Source organism: Indicator indicator, chromosome 8 (genome assembly GCF_027791375.1).
Source record: "Indicator indicator isolate 239-I01 chromosome 8, UM_Iind_1.1, whole genome shotgun sequence".
Lineage (NCBI taxonomy): Eukaryota > Metazoa > Chordata > Aves > Piciformes > Indicatoridae > Indicator > Indicator indicator.
The window spans coordinates 1,958,569-1,983,480 of record NC_072017.1 but is presented as its reverse complement, the minus strand read 5'-3'; the positions used below and the strand labels follow the sequence as shown (position 1 = coordinate 1,983,480).

Below are 24,912 nucleotides of genomic sequence, written 5' to 3'. Positions count from 1 at the left end.
CATGAGGACGTGGCACAACTACAGCACTTCCTTTTCATAGCTTTAGCCTAAGGTCTGCTCTGTCGTATGAGAGATAAGGACCTCCTGGAGGAGTCTGGGTCTGTTACTAAGCCAGATAACACCTGCCCTGCTTGATTTGAAAATTCAGACTAGGGATTTTTTTTTTGTAGACCTTGTTGAGTATTTTTGACAAAATCCTGACTCCTTCCCAGTTCCAGCCCTGATCTTAGACCTCGTGGATGATCACCATGGCTCTGCAGGCGGGCAGACGGTGAGGTGCTTGGCAGAGGGAACCCCGCTTCCCGACGTGGAATGGCTGGTGTGCAAGGACATTAAAAAGTAAGAGGAGAGGATGCTTCCTTATCTGAAACGTGGCTTCTTGTGGCCTTGATTAGCTTAGCATTGCCAGTTACCCTGCCATGTATTTCTCATCAGAGGTCAATAAGCTCTAGATCATTTTTATTTTCTTTTTAGAGGTGTGTTGCTCATATTTCGAGAGAGATTGGCAGGGCCCTTCCTGTCAGTGCCTCCTGCAGAAGCAGCAATGCAGCAGTTCCGGAGTTTCTCTCATGAAAGCTTTGTGTTCAACCAGCAGACTCAGTAGATTTCAGCCTCAGTTTGAGTAAGGGTCTCAAGAAGCAGATGATGAAATTCTTCACCATCAGGGTGGTGAGAGACTGGCACAGGTTGCCCAGGGAGGTGGTGGAAGCCTCATCCCTGGAGGGTTTTGCAGCCAGGCTGGATGTGGCTGTGAGCAACCTGCTGTAATGTGAGGTGTCCCTGCCCATGGCAGGGGGTTTGGAACTGGATGATCCTTGAGGTCCCTTCCAACCCTGGCAGTTCTATGATTCTATGTCCATCTACTCAAGGAGTCCTTACTATATCACAGGCAGCTCAGTCACCAACATTCTTGCATTCTTCTAAATTTTCCATGTGATTACTTGCCCCCTAATTATGATTTTCACTTGTGAAGTATTTTAGACACATGGAGTGTTGACTCCCATTTTGGTAGTTTTAGACTGGCTCTTTCTGTGGCTACTGGAAGGCTTTTTTTTTTTTTTTTTCTCTAGAAAGTTATCCACCAGGGAGAGGGACAACAAGCATGCAAGAGGACTAGGAGCCCTGGGCACATCCCCTCTGTGTTCTGCTCTCATTGTGCTAAAACCTCTGACTTGCCTGGTGAGAGGACTGTCCTGCCCTGCCCCAGGGAGGCTTGTACAGCACTGAGGATCCACGGAGAAGCAGAGATCCTTCCAGTGCTGTAACTCCCTGGGGATACATAGTGACATCGAGATCTATCTAGACCAAACCTTCTGGGCTGCATTGTCAGGCCCTGAAAGTGGCAGCAATAATGAAGGTCAGCAGGCAAATTATTCTGGGGGAAGAAAGATGCAAGCTTTTCACAGAGGCAGTCCTAAGCACTTCTGGTCTTTAAAGGGATTGTTGTCAGAAGAAAGCTACAGGGAAAGGTGACTCTTTCGCTGTTCACTCTTCTTTATCCACACCTGCATCCAGCACCCATTTCCCTTATTATCGTTCTTTGCAGATGCAGCAATGACTCCTCGTGGACTCTTTTGTCTAACAATATCTCTGACATACACATGGAAGCCCACCTGGATGAGAAAAACATGGTGGAAAGCCAGGTGACCTTCCAGAAGGTAGAGGAAACCCTGACCGTGCGGTGCGTGGCGAGGAACGACCTCGGCGCTGTTACTCGGGAACTGAAGCTTGTGGCTCCCAGTGAGTTTGCTTCCTTCTTCTGTCCAACCACAGCAGCCAATCTGAGCCCCTCTCTAACACACACCAAGCCAGTCTTAATAGATACAGATTCGAATTGCTGCAGATAAAAAAAGAAATGAAAATCAATGTGGGTTTTTTTCCACCCTGGGACATCTGAGGATGAGGGGGTCTACGGCTTTTTATGCTGCTCAACTGTGATTAGTTTTATCATTTGATGACCACTAGCTTTGGGATGTTCTGCATTTGGTTTTGAAACAGAAAGGCAAAGCAGCTCTGGACTTGGAAAGGGTTTTTAGTCACCAGCCTCAGAGGTGCAATCAGCAGGATGTGGAAAGCGCAGCAGTAGCGGAGGTGGATGTCTCATGTTGTCAGGTTCCTTGTGGCTCAGGAGGAAAACACTCTCTGTCTTTTTACTCCACAGCCTTGAGATCAGAACTAACAGTGGCTGCTGCAGTCTTAGTGCTGTTAGTGATTGTGATCATCTCACTGATCGTGCTGGTCATCATATGGAAACAGGTAATGAGGAGGAGTACTTCAGTTTGGGTGCTGAGCTTTGCTGGGTTTGGCTCTGCTCTGAAGGCAGGCCCAGGACTAATGGCTGCTTTTGCATTCCTTGTGCTTTGCAGAAGCCAAGGTATGAGATAAGGTGGAGAGTCATTGAGTCCATCAGCCCTGATGGCCATGAGTACATTTATGTGGACCCAATGCAACTGCCTTATGACTCCAGATGGGAGTTTCCTCGAGATGGGTTAGTGCTTGGTAAGTTTCCCTGAAGGGACAATTAAGAACAGTTCTGAGATCTCTGCTTCTGGAATTTGTGATTTAAGTTATGACCATGAAGTCCAGAGCCTTTCCATATCTGTCTGTTCTCCTCAGCTCTTCTTCCACATCTTCCTCTTCTCCTACAGCAGTGTCAGCCTTGAACTCCTTGTCTTAGTGTCTCTCATGCCTCTGTTTCAGCTCTTCTCCACATGCCCCATGCTCAGGGCCCACCTCCACATGGCTTATGGGGCCTCTCCCAGCATTAAATGCCCTCTTCAACACTCATTTCTATTAAGGCACCCACCATCATTTTTCATTTGCAAGATATTTATTTTAGGAACAAGTTCTTTACCATGAGGGTGGTGGAACACTGGAACAGGTTGTCCAGGGAGGTGGTTGGGGCCCCATCCCTGGAGATATTCAAGGTAAGGCTTGAGAGGGCTCTGGGCAACCTGATCTAGTTGAGGATGTCCCTGCTGACTGCAGAGGAGGTTGGACTGGGTGACCTTTGGAGGTCCTTTCCAACCCAGACCTTTCTATGACCTACAGAATGACAGAATAGATCTGATTGGAAGAGACCTCCAAGCTCATCCAGTCCAACCCTCATCCCAGAACTGAAGGGTCAACACTAAGCCAGGTCCCTAACACTAAACCATGTCCCTAAATGGGGACATGTGTGTCCCTTATGTGCAGAGGCCCAAGGAAATGTGCAAGCAGTTGTGCAGTTTTATTACAAATACTTTTCAAATTACCAATCCACACTGGGGATGGCTCAGTGCTGAGTAACTGCAGGGCTGATTTTTGTGGCTGCTGACTTTCTTTCTTCCTCTGCTGCTTCCTTACTTTGTTATTGCTGCATTGGAGATTAGTGCTTTAAGCACACAAAGTGCACCAAGCTGTATCACAAAATACAGGACAAGAAGATGAAATAAGGTTGGGTTTTGATGGATATATTTTAAGAAACATGCTCCCTGGGTGCAGTTCTCCTTCCCCATCACAGAGAAAGAATTGATGTTAATTCTTGAAAGAAGCAGCACACACAAAAAAAGGATAAAAAAATTCTGCTTCAGGAATGATATCCTTTAATGAAATTCTTGTTGCTAATTAAAACCTAGAGGAGGGTGGGTGTTTAATGGAATTATTTTATTACAACCCAGACTTTAATTACATGCCTAAATAGGATTTGTCAGATCTGAGTTGTTAGCAGACCACCACTGTGACTTTGTCTCCCTCTGACTCAGGAGCAGCAGCCTGCTTCAATGCCTTCCTGTTCCCAGTGTATCCAGGCCACTCAGTGCTTTGAGAGCTAAAGCCACTTGTCCTTTTAGCAACCTAGACCATACAAGGGGTCCTCCTGGCATGCTGACACTTTTATCATCTCAGACACTTGCTGATAGGGACCTCTGTTGTTTCTGGGGCTGGCAATTCTGATTTGTGCAGCTTTTCTCTTATCAAAGTGGGACATCTCAGTATCAGAGTACATTAGATGTTGGAAGGGACCTCCAGAGATCATCCAGTCCAACCCCCCTGCCAGAGCAGGAGCACTCAGGGTAGTCTGCACAGGAATGCATCCAGGTGGGTTTGGAAAGGCTCCAGAGAAGGAGACTCCACAACCTCTCTGGGCAGCCTGCTCCAGGGCTCTGTCACCCTCACTGTAAAGAAGTTTCTCCTCATGTTGAGCTGAAATCTTCTATGTTCAAGCTTGAAGCTCTTGTTCCTTGTCTTTTTGCTGTCCACCACTGAAAGGAGCTTGGCCCCCTCCATTTGGCACCTGCCCCTCAGCTATTGATAGACATTGATCAGATCCCCTCTCAGCCTTCTCTTCTCCAGACTAAACAGCCCCAGGGCTCTCAGTCTCTCTTCACAGGGGAGATGCTCAAGTCCCCTAAGCATCCTCCTGGCTCTCTGTTGGATTCTCTCCAGCAGGTCTCTGTCTCTCTTGAACTGGGGAGCCCCAAACTGGACACAGGATTGCAGCTGTGGTCTTAGCAGGGCAGAGTAGAGGGGGAGCAGAACCTCCCCAGCCCTGCTGGCCACACTTTTCTTGGTGCACCCCGGATGACAGCAAAGCACTTACACCTTTAGCTCAGGGATGCTCTGAAGCAGGATATGAACCTGTTTTGGCTCAGCCAGATGAGCATTTCCCATCCTAGCTGTGTCAGCCAGCTGGCATTTGTTTGTTTTGCTAGTAGTAGTGCTTGGAGTGCAGCACTGTGTTAAATGCCAGCTCTGAACAGTGGCTGGCTGGAGCTTCAATTGATAAATTTGGGTTACACTACAAAAGAAAGGGATTGCTATCACTGCTCCACAACCTACGTAGCCTGCTGCTGTTTAAAGCTCTCAGTGGCTGGCCAAAGCTGGGAGATGTGTGACAGAATGAGAAATGGGATAACAGTGAGCTGCTGGAATGCCACTGCCTTTTCCTGGCTGTGCTGAGAAGTGGCGAGGACCCAGCAGGACCCGGACCTCCTCTTTTGGCTGAGGTGCCAGAGGGCAAGGCCTTTAGAGAAACCAGAGTCCCAAGTGCTTCTGTTTCTCAGGATCTTGGTGTATCTGAAGAGAGGTGGCAGAATTGCTCCCATTGCCTCTCAGCAAGCCACCCATTTGTCTCGGTGGCCTTAATAAAATGAAATTCTGGTCTGACTCAGAATCAGACCCATCCCCCTTTTCAGAAGGCAAGCTAAGGCTCAAGTCACACAGCATCTGATTTCTCACATGCCTAGGAACTGGATATAGATCATGAAGCTTGTCACTCGTTTGGCTTTTGATACAGAATTATGGTTTAATTTGGGGTAGGCAGATCACCCCATTCCAATTTTAGCCAAAGAGGAATCCAGTGGTGCCTGGAACAAACTCACAGGCTTCACCTCTGTCTTGGTGTCCCCTCCAGCAGAAAACCAGCACCTCTCTGCCACACTCAGCAGTTAAGAGTATGAAGGCTGAAATAGCTCTCACCTTCAGGCTCTGTACATCTGCTAGTCCTCAGAGCCTTGGGCTGCTGCTGGATCTCCATGTTCCCCTCCATGGAGGAGAAGCAGAGCTGCATCTTCCAGCACCTCTGTGTCTGCCTGTTCCCCTCCATGGCTGAGAAGCAGAGCTGCTCTTCCAGCACCTCTGTGTCTGCCTGTTCCCCTCCATGGCTGAGAAGCAGAGCTGCTCTTCCAGCACCTCTGTGTCTGCCTGTTCCCCTCCATGGCAGAGAAGCAGAGCTGCTCTTCCAGCACCTCTGTGTCTGCCTGTTCCCCTCCATGGCAGAGAAGCAGAGCTGCTCTTCCAGCACCTCTGTGTCTGCCTGTTCCCCTCCATGGCAGAGAAGCAGAGCTGCTCTCCCAGCCAGCAGGTCACAGTGGTGCCTTTATACTGAGAAAAGTAAATGCAAGCTATAATTTTGGGCTCCACTCGTGGCCTCCACATCAAGAATGTCATGGTATTACAGATGCCTCCAGCTCTTGGTCAGTCAGCTCCTCTAACTGGCTCCCAATTTCAGGTGTAAACCACGTGGGGCTTGGGCTTTGTCTTGTAGAGAGGAATGAAATTGGGCAAGAGCAGCAATCGCTCCCTGCCACTCTAGAAACACTCTCACCATCTCCACCTTGGCTCAGTGATGGAGAGGTGATGAGAAGGGAGCAGTGCACCTCGTGCTCAGCCAGCAATATGGTGTGGGGAGGAACTGGTTTGTGAAGACAAGAAGATCAAGGAGCATCAGCAGCAAATGCCATTGCATTCTGCAGAGCTGCATCCTGCCATATGGCTCCCAGACCTTTGGTCTGATGGGTTTCAGAGGCCAAATTTCAGACTCAGGTTGTTTGAATTAGCCTGAGATTTAGTGGGAAGTTTTCTCACATCCTGATTGGGAAGAATAACCTTTGGAGCACAGGAATCTTGAAGAGAAATCAGACAGTTTGTGTGCATGACAAACTCTGCTGTCACTGCCTTGAAGAGGTTCTTTAGTGGCAGCTCAGAGAACTGTGCTGGCTAATGATGTAGCTATGCTTTGGCTGGAGTTTTCCTTTGGAAAACGTTGTGTGATAAAAGCAGGAGGTGGAGCTAGAGGACAACAGAGACATCTGGCACTGCATGCCAGAAAACACCTTCAGAAGGGTAAAAGGTGCCAAGGTCAAACTGCAGACTAATGCCAAAGACAAAATGCTGTGTACCTGCAGAGTAAAAGCCACCACATGTTCTTTCTGTGCTGGAAGTTGACAAGGAACATGAGAATATCCTGACATGTGGAGCTCATAGAGGGGTTTGTTCACCAAGCAAGCCTTGTCTTGATGAACTTGCTCTTCAGTCTGGAAACTATGAAACAGAGTATTTTGGAGTCAGAGTATTTAGGAGTTTGTGTTCTATACAACCTCACACAGAATCAGCCAGCTTTGGAGAGACCTCCAAGATCACCAAGTCCAACCAATCACCCAACCCTATCTAATCAACCAGACCATGGCACTAAGTGCCTCAGCCAGGCTCTTCTTAAACACCTCCAGGGACATCGACCCCACCCCCTCCCTGGGCAGCCCATCCCCATGGCCAATCTCTCTTTCTGGGAAGAACTTCTTTCCAAGATCAAGCCTAAACTTCCCCCTGCACAGCTTGAGACTCTGTCCTCTCCTGTCACTGCTTGCCTGGGAGAAGTGACCAACCCCCACCTGGATGCATCTTTCCTTCAAGTAGTTGTAGACAGCAATGAGGTCTCCCCCGAGCCTCCTCTTCTCCAGGCTAAACAACCCCAGCTCCCTCAGCCTCTCCTCAGAGGGCTCTGTATCCATATCAGGGGACAGGATACGATGATCCCAATTTTTTTGCCTAAGTGGATTTGTGGGAAGAGTGAAATATGTATAAATATCAGTCATTTTGTTACAGCACTTGGAAAACTGCAACAGAATTCCTGCCAGCATATGAAACACACTTGTCCATTAAACTTCAGAGGAGCTTCTCCTCATGTGTGCTCAACATGGAGTGCAGCTTCTTGCAGAACACTGCTGGTCCTGCCTGCATCTTTGTAAATGTGCTGCTGATGTGTTTCAGCTTTAGCTTACTGCTGGAAGTGGCCAGCACTGACCCAACAGCCTCAAATTACAGCTAAAGAGCCCAGTTCAGATGTTTAATCACAGAATCACAGAACGTTAGGGGCTGGAAAGGGACCTCAAAAGATCATCGAGTTCAACCCCCCTGCCAGTGAAGGACACAACTGTACTGTAGTCAGGCACTGACTGAGGAAGAGAGCTCAGTTTAAATGCAGGAGAATCAGAGGCGAGAAAGGATGAAGTGGGGGTGGCAGGGCACACTAGGGATGAATTTGAAGGAGTTTTGCTCTCATTTGCAGATGTGCTCTTGGGGTGTTTGCTTGCTTGTTTTTCTTTAGGAGTTGCACTTAATGACAGCATTTCATATTTACCTTTTTTTTTTGGCTTGATACCAACAGTGACAACAATAATACCAGCGGGCTGGCTAAGTGAGTGTGCTCTTCCCATAGAGTAGAGTGTGCTAGTTTTAGGCTGTGCCTTGAAAATTTTCCACAGATCTTGAAGAGGAAGTAGCAGAATGTAAATAAATCACTATTGGATGCAAAAAGGAAAATAGTGATAAGGTCTAAGTCTTTCAGCTGAGCTGCTCTGGCAATTTTATGGTGGGGGAAAGTTTTCAACCCACCACACAGAGCAATGGCAGTGTGAAATGTGGTTAATTGCTGCGACTTTCTGCAAGAAATAATGCTCTCCCTTGTGTGCAGGTCGAATCCTTGGCTCTGGTGCATTTGGGAAAGTAGTGGAAGGCACTGCCTATGGATTGAGTCGCTCGCAGCCGGTGATGAAAGTCGCTGTGAAAATGCTGAAACGTAAGTTGCTGCAGTTCCCTTTCCCTGTCTGGCCAGGGCAGCTTCCCATGGGGTTGTTTAAGCATTGCTTGGGTAGCTTCTCCATATCTGAAGCTGAAAATGAGCTATGGAATGACTGAAATTTAAATCTGGACTTTAAATCACCTCACGGTGTTTCAAGACCGAAAGCTTCCAGGCCTCAGAAACCATCCAAAAGTTGAGTTTAGCTCCATGGACTGTGGCAGTCTCAGTAACTCAGCAAGTTCAGAAAGAGGTAAAATCACAGAATCAGAGAATTGCCAGGGTTGGAAAGGACCCCAAGGATCATCCAGGTCCAACCCTCTTGCCATGGGCAGGGACATCCTCAACTAGATCAGGTTGCCCAGAGCCCTCTCCAGCCTCACCTTGAATATCTCCAGGGATGGAGCTTCAACCACCTCCCTGGGCAACCTGTTCCAGTGTTCCACCACCTTCATGGTGCAGAACTTCTTCCTAATATCCAATCTAAATCTGCTCTTCTCCAGTTTGAAGCCATTGCCCCTGGTCCTGTCCCTGCAGGCCTTTGCAAACAGTCTCTCTCCATCCTTCCTGTAGCCCCCTTCAGGTCCTGGCAGACTGCTCCTAGGTTTCCCTGGAGCCTTCTCTTCTCCAGGCTGAACACCCCCAGCTCCCTCAGCCTGTCTTTGTAGCAGAGGTGCCATCCTGGCTTTAAAAACTTCCAGGGATGAGGCTTCCACCACCTTCCTGGGCAAAATAGCCATGAATGTTTGTGGGCATATGAAAGGCAAGAAACAGGCAAGGATGGTGTGAGAATTCAAGGTCACTGAAGATTTCCCAGTTCATGAGAGCTGAGAATCTGATGCAGTGATTTTTGGAGGAACCACAAGGATCTTGCTTGTGTGGAATGTGTCCAGAGAAGGGCACCAAGGCTGGGGAGGGGTCTGGAGCACAGCCCTGTGAGGAGAGGCTGAGGGAGCTGGGGGTGTTCAGCCTGGAGAAGAGGAGGCTCAGGGCAGACCTCGTTGCTGTCTACAACTACCTGAAGGGAGGTTGCAGCCAGGTGGGGATTGGTCTCTTCTCCCATGCAATCAGTGACAGAAGGAGAGAACACAGTCCCAAGCTGTGCAGGGGAGGTTTGGGCTGCATGTAAGGAAGAAATTCTTCCCAGAAAGAGAGATTGGCCATTGGAATGTGCTGCCCATGGAGGTGGTGGAGTCACCATCCCTGGAAGTGTTTAAAGAGAGACTGGATGACACTTGGTGCCATGGATTAGTTGATTAGATGGTGTTGAGTGATAGGTTGAACTTGATGCTCTCAAAGATCTTTTCCAACCTGGTTAATTCTGTGATTCTGTGAATTGAACAGCTCATAAAGTGTCTCTGGAGAGGGACAGACAGATTGGGTCAGCTATATTAAGATGCATCAAATGAGTCCTGTGGTGATTTGTGACTCCTTTCCAAGTCTTAAGAAAGCCCTTTGTCAAGTGAAGGACAAAGTCTTCCTCAAGATACCATGGTAGTGATGCTTTAATGAGGCAAGCAAGGAGACATCAGTTTGCTAGTGTGAAAAAGGTGATTGCTCTCTCTGAGTGGCTTTTGGTTTAGTTTTTTTTTTTTTTTTCTTTCAACAGCTACAGCTAGATCCAGTGAAAAGCAGGCACTCATGTCTGAGCTGAAGATAATGACACACCTTGGGCCCCACCTGAATATTGTGAACCTTCTGGGAGCTTGTACCAAAGCAGGTGGGTTGGGCTGCACAAAGGCAGGTTTGCTGTGGAGCCCCCCAGTCACTGTTCAACAAGCAGACAAATTTCAAGTCAAGGATTTACCAATCAGTAGAAATGAGCAAAAGGTTTGATATTTGGTAGCAGTTGTAGCCTTAACTTAGTCAATGAAAAAGTATTCATACACAATATTTTCATGTTTTACATCATTTTCTACTAGTTTTTGAGTCTTTTTTTATTCCCTTCAGTGCCTTATCCACTTTTTTGCTGTATTTCATCAGGTCCTATTTACATCATCACTGAATACTGCTTCTATGGTGATTTGGTGAACTACCTGCACAAGAACAGGGACAATTTCCTGACCCGTCATCCAGAGAAGCCAAAGAAAGATTTGGATATCTTTGGGATGAACCCATCTGATGAAAGCACCAGAAGGTGGGCAAACAAGGGATTAAACTTGCAATTGAAGAAAATATTACTAACTCTCACTCCAGTCTTATTCATTGGTTTAAAGCCCTCCCTAATCCTTCTCATTAGACTTTTATATATCAGATTTCACAGATCTGGAAAGGTTTCAGCACTTTTTGACTTACATCCTAAATCCCTGTTTCCCCTGTGTCTAGGTGCTTGCAATCCCCAGACCTCTTTGGGTTCTCCATAGACATCTTGAGATCTTAAAGACCATTTCTGTTAATAAAGCACAGCCCAGTGTTCCTCTTTTCTATACAAACATTATTTTGGCTCTACCCACCCTAGTTTTAAAAGTAAAGCACAACTATAACTATCTGGGTTCCTTTTTTTTTTTTTTGCCTGATTGAGGGTTTTCCACTGTCTAAAACTCCTTCAAACAAGCAGACAAAGTTTGTTCTCTAAGTTCAAGTAGTCTGCTTGATCTACCAGTGGCTTAGCCAGTCTCAAGAGTTTCCTTACACTTAATGTTCATCCCATAGCTCTTTCCAGGTGACAGTGGAGGAAGCTTGTCAGCATACAGTTGGCAATCAAGCAGTACCATAAAGTTAGGCAGCAGTTAGAAGGTGAACAGAGATTCTTTCAAACAATCACTCAGGCAAATGGTTCAGCTGCCTTGGTAGCTGAGTACAGCCCAGGATAATTCATCAGAGCAGGACTGGATTTAATGCAGACTCTCTGGGTGAATAAATCACATCTATTATTTGGAATGCCGTGAACTAAAAGCCCTAGGTTGTGATACTTGAATTCAGAGAGATTTGAGGAGGTTAGACAATATAGAATCATAGAATGGTTTGGGTTGGAAGGGATCTCCAAAGCTCATCCAGTCCAACCCCTCTGCACTCAGCAGGGACATCCTCAACCAGATCAGGTTGCCCAGAGCCCTGTCCAGCCTCACTTTGAATATCTCCACAGATGGGACCCCATCACATCCCTGAGCAACCTGTTCCAGTGTTCCACTGCCCTCATGGTGCAGAACTTGTTCCTAACATCCAATCTAAATCTGCCCTTCTCTAGTTTGAAGCTACTGCCCCTGGTCCTGTCCCTGCAGGCCTTTGCAAACAGTCTCTCTCCATCCTTCTTGTAGCCCCCTTCAGGTACTGGCAGGCTGCTCTTAGGTTTCCCTGGAGCCTTCTCTTCTCCAAGCTGAACACCCCCAGCTCCCTCAGCCTGTCCTCATAGCAGAGGTGCTCCAACTCCCTGATTATTTTTGTGTCCCTCTCTGGACCTGGTCCATGTTCTTCCTGTATTGAAGGGCTCCAGAGCTGATGTTCACATCCCTGATTAGTGACAAAAGGGTAGATTTGAAGCACTTGTGTTTAATTGCAGTGGCACCTGGTAACATCCACAAATGTGTAGTAAGACTCCTTAGCAAGAAGCCAGCTCTTCTGCAGGAAGGAGACCATGAGAGGAGTGTTAGATCTGCAGCATGCTGTGCCAGGGCAGGCACCTGGGCACTCCTAGCTGAGGTTTCTGTGTCTTTTCCCAATTTCAGTTATGTGATACTGTCATTTGAAAACACTGGAGAGTACATGGACATGAAACAAGCTGACACCACTCAGTACGTGCCGATGCTGGAGAGGAAGGAAGGCTCCAAGTACTCTGACATCCAGAGATCTGTCTATGACCGACCAGCTTCATATAAGAAGAAATCTATGTCAGGTAGGATAGAATTGTCCCTTCTGCATACATCCACACAAAGAATTCTTGCCTAAGTGTGCCTTCTGTGTGGATTCAAACTACTCAGCTGTGCTCTGCACATTCACGAGTATAAGCTAGAGCTAAAAGCTTGTGTCCTTCACTCTGCTCTGGGGACAGGAGATGTGCTCCTGGAGCAGCAGGGGGGCAGCTGATACAGCCCAGGATGTGATTGATCTTCTGGGCTGAATCATCATAGAGCCACAGAACCACAGAATGGTCTATGAGCACTATAGAGTGCTCCTGGAGCAGCAGGGGGTCACTTGTCTGTCTGCTTTTTTCACTGAAGCACTGAGTTGCTGGGGTCTGCATGGGAATCTAGGCACTCTTTTTGGGGCAGTGATTTGATCAGTCTGGTAGTTTGCAAGAGTTTCATAGAACTGTGGAATTGTTTGATTGGAAAAGAATCACAGAAACACAGAACATTAGGGGTTGAAAGTGACCTTGAAAGATCATCCAGTCTATCCCCGGTGCCAGAGCAGGGTTATCCAGGGCAGGTCACACAGGAATGTGTCCAGGAGGGTTTGGAATGTCTCCAGAGAAGAAGATTCCACCACTTCTCTGGGCAGCCTGCTCCAGTGACCCATTCAGTGCAGATTTTTTCCCTAATATCCAATCTAAACCTCCCCTGATGCAACTTGAGGCCATTTCCTCTTGCCCTATCAGTTGTTACCTGGGGAACAGGCTGGCCTCCACCTCACTACAACCTCCTTTAGGGTAGTTGTAGGGAGCAATGTGGTCTCCCCTCAGCCTCCTCTTCTCCAGACTAAACAACCCCCAGCTCCCTCAGCCTCTCTTTGTAGGACTCGTGTTCAAGACCCCTCCCCAGGCTTTTTTTTTCCCCCTGAATTTTGAGCAATAGCAATGACAAACAGCAGCAACGAACACTTCAAGAACAGCAATGAACAGCAACAGCCATGAGCAACAACAGCAATGAACAAGAATAGGAATGAACAAGAATAGCAATGAGCAACAATGGCAATGAACAGCAACAGCAATGAACAGCAACAGCACTGAACAACAGCAACAGCAAGGAATAGGACCAGCAAGAGCAATGGGAAGCAATAAGAGTAACCAACGTTGCTCTGTTTCCACTTACATTTCCCATTAGCTGACATTTCCCAAATACTTTCCTGGGTTGTGTAATGAAGATACTGAATGCATCCCATTTCCCAGCCCTGTTCTCAGAATCCAGCTATGCTTTGCTTTAAAAATAGGCACCAGCACTTCTGCCTCTAGGCTTTGGAAATTGAAGCAAACCCAAGGCCAGACTAATGTGCTCATACTGTGCTCTAGGACACTTTGGGCTAAATGAATCACTGAATTGTAACTGGATTTTTGCTGACATCTTTCAGAAAAGAAAACAAGAACTCTATGTTTCCATAAAATTCCTGACATTTTGTTGTTGTTGTTGGATTAGTCCCAATGAATTCTTGCTGAGATGCATAACAGTGTTCAGCAGAAGTAAATGGAGAAAAGCCTGGTGAAGGCACCACCTCTAAATAAATGTTTTTTTGTACCACACACTGAGTGTTATAAGAAACTTGAGTAACACTTCAGTGAACCTTTTCAACTTCACCTTTTCCTGCAGTTCTCTGTGGAAAAAAAAACCCCAACAAACCACAAACAAGAGAAACCCCAAACTCTCTATTTAATCCTAGGTGTTTTTGAGCAGCAGCATGTGTCAGTGACTGCTGCAGATGTTAAAAGTCCTCCATCCTCCCCACCATGGGCAGGGACACCTCTCAACTAGACTCAGTTGCTCAAGACCTCATCCAGCCTGGCCTGAAACACCCCCAGGCAAGAGGCAGCCACAGCCTCCCTGAGCAGCCTGGACTAGAGTCTCACCACCCTCCTACTGAAGAACTTCTTCCTCAGCTCCACTCTAACCCTGCTCTGCCTCAGCTTCAAACCATTCCCCCTTGGCCTGTCTCTAGACCCCCTGAGGAGAAGTCCCTCTGCAGCCTTCCTGTAGGATCCTTTCAGGTCCTGGCAGGCAGCTCTAAGGTCCCCCCAGAGTCTTCTCTTCTCCAGACTGAACACCCCCAGCTCCCTCAGCCTGTGCTCACAGCAGAGGTACTCCAGCCCTTGGATCATCTTTGTGACCTCCTTTGGACTTGCTCCAACAGCTCTGTGTCCTTATGCTGGGAATCCTGATAGGTAGGGGAAATGGATGCTGCTTTCACACTCCACAGCACAAACACCTTTTTTTCTCTCTTTTCCAATAGAGTCAGAAGTCAAAAACCTTCTTTCAGATGACAGCTCAGAGGGCCTCAGCCTGCTGGATTTGCTGAGCTTCACCTACCAGGTTGCACGGGGAATGGAATTCTTGGCTTCTAAAAATGTAAGTAAATAAAAAAGTGAGAAAAATGGAAGAAAGAGCAAAAGCATCTTCATTAGCAGCTAAGGATTTCAACTGAGATTCTGAAAACATGAGACAACATCATATTCTTTGTAGGGTTGTAGGCAGCTTTCTCACTTACATGGCAATTGAGATCAACATGTGTGGAAAAATGGAAGCAGCAGTCACAGAATCCTAGAATCATAGAATGGTCCAGGCTGGAAGGGACCTCCAAAGCTCATCCAGTCCAACCCCTCTGCACTCAGCAGGGACATCCTCAACTAGATCAGGTTGCCCAGAGCCCTGTCCAGCCTTACCTTGAATATCTCCAGAGACAGAGCCCCAACCTCCTCCCTGGGCAACCTGTTCCAGTGTTCCACCACCTTCATGGTGCAGAACTTGTTCCTAACATCCAATCTAAATCTACTCTGCTCTAGTTTGAAGCCATTGCCCCTGGTGCTGTCCCTGCAGGCCTTTGCAAACAGACTCTCTTCTCCATCCTTCTTGTAGCCCCCTTCAGGTCCTGGCAGGCTCCTATCAGGTCTCCCTGGAGCCTTCTCTTCTCCAGGCTGAACACCCCCAGCTCCCTTAGCCTGTCCTCATAGCAGAGATGCTCCACCCCCTGACCATTTTCATGGCCCTCCTCTGGACCCTCTCCATCAGGTCCATGTCCTTCCTGTGTTGAGGGCTCCAGATCTGTACACAGTACTCCAGGTGAGGTCTCACCAGAGCAGAGTAAAGTGGCAGAATCACCTGATGCAGCCCAGGATGTGATTTGCCTTCTGGACTGAATCATCATAGAACCATAGAATGGTCAGAAGCACATATCATTAGTACATAGAATCACACAGAAACACTCAGGTTGGAAAAGCCCCTTGGGATCACCAAGTCCAACCATTAACCCTACTCTACAAGGCTCAGCCCGAAACCATAGCCCTAAGCAGCACATCCAAACCACCTTCAGTCACATCCAGGCTTGGGGACTCCACCACCTCCCTGCTCAGCACATTCCAATGCCTGTGAAAAAATGTTTCCTGATGTCCAACCTAAACCTACCCAGTCCCAGCTTGAGGCCATTCCCTCTTGTTCTATCACTAATAACCTGTGAGAAGAGACCAGCACCAGCCTCTCCAGAATCTCCTTTCAGGTAGTTGTAGGCAGCCAGGAGGTCTCCCCTCAGCCTCCTCTTTTCCAAACCAACCATCCCCAGCTCCTTCATCAGATTTCTTCTCCATGATGGGTAGAAGGGAAGTGGTGGCACCACCTTTGTCTCCTCCCCACTGCAATGTTTCTGCATGAGCCCTTGCTGGGTCTCAGCACTGCTGCCTGTTCTTGGAGCAAGACAGGTGCCTGCTCAGCAGAAGGTCTTGTTAAAACCGTGTCTAGAAGGCCAACGGAATTTTTTTCAGGGATCTTTGCAATGGAAATGGCCCAGGTGGGATTAGCACCTCCTTGACCAGGTTCTCTTCTCTCCCTGCAGTGTGTGCACCGTGACTTGGCAGCTCGCAATGTCCTGCTGGCTCAAGGCAAGATTGTGAAGATCTGCGACTTTGGGCTGGCCAGAGACATCATGCATGATTCCAACTACGTCTCCAAGGGCAGTGTATGTACTTCTTAATCTCCTGAGCTCTGCTGGAACCCAGATGAGAAGTGTCAGCTGGAAACACTGCTGAATGTTCTTCTCCATTCACTAATTGCCCCTTCGGGATGAACACTCATTTTTATTTTTCTTCCTTAATTATTGCAACTCTCCTGATTCTGCTTTGAAGCCACAAAGTGCTTGGCCACACTCAGGACTTCACAGGCTTAACATTTTAATTGGCAAGTTTTGTGACTGGATAAATCATGAAGGAGCTGTCAGTATGATCTGGAGAGCAGTGGCACGTCAGTCAGGGTCATAGCTGATCCAGATCAGCAAGTGCCAGCTTTGGTGTTACACCTTCAGTCAGCCTGGGCATTTGCCAGTGAGAAAATTATTACACTTTATGGCTTTAATTAGGTTTTTCTTTGTGGGGGGTAGCAAATAGCAACATTGCTTCTAATCCTGGCACCTCGATGTTATATGAAATTAAAAATGACCATTAGGCATCTGAACACAACTTTTCTTGTTAGAGAGAAGTTAATCACAGATTGTTAGGGGTTGGAAGGGAGCTCTGAAGATCATTTAGTCCAACCCCTCTGCTAGAGCAGAATCACCCAGGGTAAATCACCCAAGAACACATCCAGGTGGGATTTAAATGCCCCCCAGGGACAGAGACTCCACAACCTCTCTGGGCAGCCTGCTCCAGTGCTCTGCCAACCCTAAAAGTGGATCACCCAGGCCACAAAATTCTATTTCTCTACTCAAATATTTTATCTATTAACTAGGAAAAAAAAAAGTAAATGATCCTTCTGCAAATCACAGAATTAACCAGGTTGGAAAAGACCTTTGTGATCATCAAGCCCAACCTATCACCCAACACCCTCTAATCAACTAAACCATGGCACCAAGTACCTCATCCAGTCTTATTTTAAACACTTCCAGGGATGGTGACTCCACCTCCTCCCTGTGCAGCCTATTCCAATGGCCAATCTCTCTTTCTGGGAAGAACTTCTTCCTACCATCCAGCAAATCTTCCTTCCTGTGAGAGCTGTGGTGTTTTGATCTGGCATAACGGCTCTTCAAGTCTAAATTGGTTTCTAGCTCACATCTCCTCCCATCCCAGCACTCTCTCTGCTATGTAGTGCATGCAATGCTGATCAGCAAACAACAGTTGCAATGAGAAGCATTTCTTTAATGACTAATCTGTGTGATTTTGGGTTTCTTTCTCTCTTTCTCTTTGGCTACAGACTTTCCTGCCAGTGAAATGGATGGCACCTGAAAGCATTTTTGACAACCTGTACACAACACTGAGCGATGTCTGGTCCTATGGCATTCTGCTGTGGGAAATCTTTTCTCTTGGTACGTGGTGTGAATGTTTTCTTCTGTGTTAGTAACTAAGCTTTCTTAGCTCAAGCTGTTCCACAGAAAGAGTTTCAAATTCTACTGTAAAAATAGAGCTGTGAAATCAACTGTTAATTAGTCTGTTATAGGGGTTTTCAGATGCCTGTGGTAGGTGTGAAATGTCCACACTTTCTCAAAGTTCTCGTCTTTTTTGAAAGATACTTCTTCTTGTTTTCTTCTTCTTCTTTTCTTCTGCTTTTCTTCTTCTTTTTTCCCCTTTCCCAGTTTTTCCGCTTTCCCCCCCCTTTTCCTGTTCTTCTCCTTCCCCCCTTTTTTGTTTTTCCCCTTTTCCCCCTTTGCCCCCCCTTTCCCTCTTTTTCTCCCTTTTTCCCTGTTATCCCCTTTTCTCTCCCTTTTCCTACTTTTTGCCCCTTTTTCCCCTCTTTTCCCCCCTTCTTAGTTTTTCCCCATTTCCCCTCCCCCCCTTTTTTTTTCCTTTTCTGCTAGAAAGCTGAAAGCACTGAGTGAAAAGCTTTTGTGCTAAAGTATTGGTGTGCCACTCCAGGATGGATTTTCTGGCTTCCCCCTTGGACTGAGGCAACTGAGGCTGCAGCCCAGCCCAGTGGCTGCTTTGAACCAGTCTCTCCCTATACAATTCAAAAGAGCCTCCTGTGATCCTGCCATTACAGAATGAAAACAAACCTCAGTCTTCTGGGATGCTGATTTCTCATTTCCAGGGCAGCACTGCTCACAGAGTTAGTTTTATGGCAGTGCAAAGTGGTTATGACAATGCAGAGCAGTTGCAGAGGATGTACAGCTCCCAGTTGGGAGCAGCCTGGCTCTTTGCTCAGCCTCATTAATCCTCCTCCTGGGCTGGTGGCTGGGCTGGTGGCTGGGCTGGTGGCTGGGCTGCTTCACCAGCAGTGCATTGCCCAGATTTAATCTCAGCAGAATTAATCATGCCTCTGTGGGATTTACCACTGCCCCATGGCAATCCCAACTTTAATGTCATTTCCTAGGAGAACTTGTCACATAGTCGCACCACTCTTTATGGTATTGATTGCTGCAATCTTTGGGCATCCCAGAATCCTGTATATATCCATATCTCCAGCATCCCTGGGAGGTATGGGAGTGGTGTTGGATAACTTGCAAACTGAGGCACAGCTAAGCTTGTGCTCACTGCCCTACCTGTAAGGAAGGTTCTGAAGGGCCAGTTTTAGGTAAAAATCCTACTTTTGAAAGAGCTGAGGTTTCTGGAGTAATATTGTAGTACGCCTGCTCCACCTGATCTTCCCCAGAAAGCAAAACATAGCCTCAGCAGTCTACTTTGACAGCCTCCTGCCACACTGTCTTCACCTTGAATGAGCCTTTCACACATTAGTGACAGCTAAGCATGAGAGCAGTGGTGTCTTGTATGCTGTGGCCTCAGATGACCACTTAATAGTGCCAGCTCAGGGGGGCAGGGCCACATTTCCCTTCAACCCACACACCTGATGTATTAGCTGCTGTCTAAAGCTGGCTGCCCTGATGGGAAGACCTTGGGTATGGAGGGCACTGAATCACACTAAGGCTTTGCCCTTGCAGCCAAGATGAGATGAGTAACTCAAGCCATGCCACTCTCAGCTGTTGTGCAGGTGCCAAGGGCAAGTGATTTGCCTTAGGTCACACAAAAATCAGTGACAGATCAGAGCTGTGACATCAAATGTGCCAAGTGCAGGCTTGGGTCGGCTGATCCCAGCTACCATCCAACATCCGTGACCAGTCAATGCATTTTATAAACCCTGTCAAGGGATTTTTGTTTTTCTTTTAAACACCACCTACTCCAATCTTTCCTAGCCAGCATTTCACATCAAAGCTTCATGTGGCCAAGACAAGAGCTCTGATGTGAAACATGAGCTGGGAGAGATTAATTCTGAAGGCAGCTCAAACGATGACTGTAACGCTTTTGACGTGAGCAGCAAGGCAGTGGTTGGGAATTCTGCATGGCCAGTCAAGCACAGAGCAGTATTTTTCCTTCTCTTCCATCCACAGGAGGCACACCATATCCTGGCATGATGGTTGATTCTACTTTCTACAATAAGATCAAGAGTGGATACCGGATGGCCAAACCTGACCACGCTACCAATGAAGTGTATGGCTGCCCTTCACTTTTCCACACCTGCCTGCTTTCCACATGACCCCTCAGCCTTCTCTTCTCCAGGCTAAACACCCCCAGTTCCCTCAGCCCCTCCTCGTATGATGCCCTCCAAACCTCTCCCAGCCTTGTTGCTCTTCTCTGGGTACTCTCCAGCACCTGAATGTCTTTCCCATACTCTGGCACCCAGACGTGAACCCAGTACTCAAGCTGTGGCATCCCCAGGGCCAGGTACAGGGGCACCATCACTTACCTGCTTCTGCTGGACACTGTTTTTGATCCAGACCAGGATGAATCACACAGAATCACAGAATGTTGGGGGTTGGAAGGGACCTTGAAAGATCATCTAATCTGATCCCCCTGCCAGAGCAGGATCACCTAGAGCAGGTCACACAGAAACGCATCCAGGCAGGTATTGAATATTGCCAGAGGGGGAGACTCCATTGGCCTTCTTGGCCACCTGGGCACTCTGCTGGCTCATGTTCAGCCACCTGGCCACCAGCACCCCTAGATCCTTTTCCACCAGGCTGCTTTCCAGCCACTCTACCCCACTCTGCCCCAAGCCTGCAGCACTGCTTGGGGTTGTTGTGACCAAGGTGCAGGACCTAGCACTTGCTCTTGTTGAACCTCATTCTGTTACCAGTTGGCTAAACTTATTTCCATCTTTCCTGCAGGTATGAGATCATGGTGAAGTGCTGGAACAGTGAACCAGAGAAAAGACCTTCTTTTTACCATCTGAGTGAAATTGTGGAGAGCTTGTTGCCTGGAGAGTACAAGAAGGTTTGCTCTTTGGAATTTTCTGTGGGGTTTGGTGCTGTTGTAGTTGGTTTTGGTTTTGTTTTTTTTCCCTCTATGTACTGTTTTAGAGGCAGTTATGTTATTCACAGAATGGTTTGGGTTGGAAGGGACCTTAAAGATCATCCAGTTCCAACCCCCCTGCCATGGGCAGGGACACCTCCCACCAGCCCAGGTTGCTCAAGGCCTCATCCACCCTGTCCTTGAACACCTCCAGGGACAGAGCATCCACAACCTCCCTGGGCAACCTGTTCCAGTGTCTCACCACCCTCACAGTCAAGAATTTCCTCCTCATCACCTAAAACATAAGTGTCACTTCAGTAGGAAGGTGGTGAGACTCTGGAGTAGGCTGCCCAGGGAGGCTGTGGCTGCCTCCTCCCTGGAGGTGTTCTAGGCCAGGCTGGATGAGGAATGGAGCAGCTGAGTCTAGTTGAGAGGTGTCCCTGCCCGTGGTGGGGGGGTTGGAGGAGGTGAGCTCTAAGGTCTCCTCCAACCTAAGCCATTCTAGGATTCTATGAAGACACTGCTGTGTGCTCTGCCACACTCATTCTTATATCACCTAAGCCAAGCTCTGCCTGCCCCATCATTCAGCATTTAATTTTCCCGTGGAACTCGACATCCTTCCCCCTCTCCTTCCCCCTCTTTCATGTCTATTTGTCTGCTCTGTGCTCTGCCACACTCACTCCTACATCACCCAAAACGTGTCACTTCTCCCTAGACATCATTTGAAGATGCTGGGCTTCTCTACCCAGTGTTGCTGGCTCGTGGGGCAGAATATCACAGGCTCACAGGATGTTAGGGGTTGGAAGGGACCTCCAAAGATCATCCAATCCAAGCCCCCTGCCAGAGCAGGACCAAAAAATCCAGCAGAGGTCACACAGGAACACATCCAGATGGGGCTGGAAAGTCTCCAGAGAAGGAGACTCCACAACCTCTCTGGGCAGCCTGTTCCAGTGCTCTGGGACCCTCACAGTGAAGAAGTTCCTCCTCCTGTTGAGGTGGAACCTCCTGTGCTGGAGTTTCTATCCATTGCCCCTTGTCCTATCCCAGGGTGCAATATTGTCTGGGTTAACAAATCACACCTGAAGGCAGGCAGTCTTAGTGGTGAGCATCTCATGAGGGCTTTGAAATGGCTGTTTCCAGAGCTATGAGAAGATCCACCTGGACTTCCTGAAGAGCGACCACCCAGCTGTCACACGCATGAGAGGGGAGTGTGACAACGCTTACATCGGGGTCACCTACAAGAACGAGGACAAGCTGAAGGACAGGGAGAGTGGATTTGATGAGCAGAGGCTGAGTGCTGACAGTGGCTACATCATCCCCCTGCCTGACATCGACCCTGTGTCTGAAGATGAGCTTGGCAAAAGGAACAGGCACAGGTGGGTCTGGTTTAAAGGTGGTGTTGCCCATGGGCACAGTTTGGGGTCGTGGTTGGCAATGTGCATTAATGCTTTCTAAAGCATCCTGCTCCCACGTGGGTTCCTTAGCTCTGTTCCTTAGCTCTCTTGCTAAGGCCTCATGTAAATATGGTAGTGTGACTGGCCACAGGATTTTCACAGAAACATTCAGGTTGGAAAAGACCCTCAGGATCACCAAGTCCAACCCCAATCATCACAGAATCACCCAGGTTGGAAAAGACCTCAGAGATCATCAAGTCCAACCTATCACCTAACACTTCCTGACAACTAAACCATGGCTCCAAGTGCCACAGCCAAGCTTTTTTTGAACACCTCCAGGGATGGTGACTCCACCACCTCCCTGGGCAGCACATTCCACTTGCCAATCACTCTCTCTGTGAAGAACTTTCTCCTCACCTCGAGCCTGAACTTCCTCTGGCACAGCTTGAGACTGTGACCTCTCCTTCTGTTGCCTCTTTTGTGACTGCTAGGGAAAGAGGACTGCTGATAGGCTGCTTCTGGGTATCACTGGGACTCCCTTGCCAGCTTCTGCAAGTCACAGTGGTTGTCTGCTGGCTGTGTGGGCACATTTTGCAACAGATCTCAAGAGCTCACAGCTCAAAGACTTGGAGCTGCATTTGAGGTCTTGAGAGACTGATCTGTGTGAGGCCAGCTGCAGAACTTGGGATTTCTTTTTGATATCCCAGCTGCAGAACTTGGGAGTTCTTTTTGATATCTCCTGTGGCATTCTTTTCATTGCTAGCAGGGTATCCAGGGCTCTTAATTCAGCACTCAGTTCACATTACATAGAATTATCAACCCAGATTTTTTTCCCCACTCCTGCAGTTTTCAAGAGGAGGATCAATGAAGCAAATTAAGATTTATTCCCTTTCTCTGCTGTTATCTTATTGTCTGTTCTTCTTACCTTATTTTCACCTGACCTCCCTAGATGTACCTAAGGGACATACTGCCACAGCAGTGCCATAAAGGTATTACTCTACCTAGCCTAGGGCTAAAAGTGTTTGGAGGAACATTTGACCAACCTGCTTCTTTGAATTCCAAGGTGGTTCATAGCTCTTGAGACACCTAAGAAATGGGTGGTCTGAGTCACTATGGGGCAGAATGCATGTGAGGAGGTGGTGTGTAGTTCTGCCTGAGGCTGGAGTGGTTATCCAGCCCTATCTGCCACGTATTTCATCTTTGAGATGTTTGTCTCTCTTCCAGTTCCCAGACATCTGAAGAGAGTGCCATTGAAACCGGTTCCAGTAGCTCCACTTTCATCAAAAGAGAGGATGAGACCATTGAGGACATTGACATGATGGATGACATTGGGATTGACTCCTCAGACCTGGTGGAGGACAGCTTCCTGTAAGCTGACGGACACCTTCCAGCTCTGCTCGCGGAGAAGCTCGCTGTGGGGTCTGCAGACTTCTGTTCCACAGAGAAAACCACTTTATGGCAATGTCAAGGATGTGAAGAGGAGGTGGATTTGTACAGAGGAACTCAGGGTGCTGGGCAGAGGACTCAGCCCCAGTGGGAATGAAAAGAGGCAGGCGGAAGATGGATTTTGTTTGTGTTGCTTCTTGCAGTCCTTCAGTAGCATCTCAGTGTTGTTTTGCCATTCGAACCGGCAGGAGGACGAAGGGAAAAGGCTACAAACGGAGCAGTTCTGGGTTTCAAGGGCATTCTAATGACTTGGATGGATGGAATTCCACTGCAGCAATACTTCACCCTCGTAATTATGTAAATAACTGTCTACTCAAGGATCTTTTGAGGTGCACATCGGACTTAGGCCAAGGATGGGAGAGAAGAGAGATCCCTCATGAGTATTGTGTGCTTCCTCCCTCAATCTCGATGTCAGCTGCTGTCGAACTCTCATGTGAAGTGAAGAACATGCAAAAACCACTTTTGGACCACAAAAGAAAGGTCTAAAACCACAAGGAACCAACTGGTACTACAAAACATGTTACTTTTTTTACCATTAATACAAGTAAAAGGGAATAATAATAATAATGATAATGATAATAATAATAATAATAATAATAATTAAACCCCAGTCTATAATAGGTGTTAGAGGAGCCTTTATTAACTCTAGGAGGTAGCTGTTATCAAGATAATCCTACTACTGTTTTCAGTAACACTAAATGTATATTTTACAATTCATTGTCCTTCAGCAAAAGCACAGTCTCAAGAGCCTTAGTTGTGAGTACAAGGAAACCAAACCAAACCAAACCCCCAGAATTCTGACCCAGAAAAACTTTATTCAACCAATTCTCTTCTGATTTTTTTTGGCTCTGCACAGCACAGTAGCTGCTCTGCTTAGCTAAAACTACTTTAACATTGGAGAAAATAAATAATTAATAAATAAATAAACAAAGATTTGGGGTTCTGTCATCAGCTTTGCTAATCAGATAGACCTGAAGCCATTTCTTTGCTCTCTGATTAAGTGAGGTCCAAAACAACAAATTTTTTTTTTCTTTTGACTAAAGAATTGATGGCAGATTTTCAAAATGCTGGAGAATGGAAGATTATGCTAAATCCCTAGCAAATCCCCCATTCCTGGCTACTCAAAAGAAATCTTATCCTGGGGTTAGCTGTGAAGAATCCATTTGATATTTGAATTGCTTGTGGAACAGAGACATCTCTCCCAGCCTGGAGCTCAAGTTGAAATAAGCAGAACTAATTCTGCAGCCAATATTGTGGTCTTAGTTTTTCAGGTATAAACAGGAATAGAAAACTCTGACTATTATCTGTAACTACAAACGGTAACTGCTTCCAAAACTCATTTTTCTTTGGAAGAAGCTGCATGAAAATGAGCCTGCAAGAGTTTTTTGTTGTTTTTTTTTTTTTTTTCTTTTTTTGGATACCATTTGATGCAAACAAAGTATTGTGGTTCCTGCTATCACTGGACAGTGTGTTGTTGAGGTATGATGCTTTGGAAGACTTCCATGTAAAGAAAGGTACATCCCTGCTAAGGGCCCCATCCTTCCTGGTGCTCAACTTCCCGACTCAACCTTAATTCAGTGTGATGAGTGCCTCACAGGACATGCTGAGCCACAGCCAATGCAAATGCAGTGCAAATGCAGTGCAAACTCGTCCTTCTGTTGCAGTATTTTTCC

The 24,912-nt window shown here is 47.3% G+C and overlaps 1 protein-coding gene across 1 annotated transcript in view; it reads left to right on the top strand.

The window, feature by feature from the left end:
* PDGFRA (platelet derived growth factor receptor alpha) overlaps positions 1 to 23,165 on the top strand; it is a 32,746-nt gene extending 9,581 nt beyond the window's left edge. Inside the window, exons 8-22 of the mRNA XM_054382841.1 lie at positions 213 to 339; positions 1,547 to 1,740; positions 2,162 to 2,256; positions 2,367 to 2,499; positions 8,231 to 8,335; positions 9,945 to 10,055; positions 10,319 to 10,472; positions 12,001 to 12,167; positions 14,432 to 14,547; positions 16,025 to 16,147; positions 17,374 to 17,485; positions 19,499 to 19,598; positions 20,276 to 20,381; positions 21,540 to 21,775; positions 23,018 to 23,165. Coding sequence (XP_054238816.1) covers positions 213 to 339; positions 1,547 to 1,740; positions 2,162 to 2,256; positions 2,367 to 2,499; positions 8,231 to 8,335; positions 9,945 to 10,055; positions 10,319 to 10,472; positions 12,001 to 12,167; positions 14,432 to 14,547; positions 16,025 to 16,147; positions 17,374 to 17,485; positions 19,499 to 19,598; positions 20,276 to 20,381; positions 21,540 to 21,775; positions 23,018 to 23,165 — 2,027 coding nt within the window. The remainder of the gene's footprint in view (positions 1 to 212; positions 340 to 1,546; positions 1,741 to 2,161; positions 2,257 to 2,366; positions 2,500 to 8,230; positions 8,336 to 9,944; positions 10,056 to 10,318; positions 10,473 to 12,000; positions 12,168 to 14,431; positions 14,548 to 16,024; positions 16,148 to 17,373; positions 17,486 to 19,498; positions 19,599 to 20,275; positions 20,382 to 21,539; positions 21,776 to 23,017) is intronic.
* The last annotated feature ends 1,747 nt before the right edge of the window (positions 23,166 to 24,912 follow it).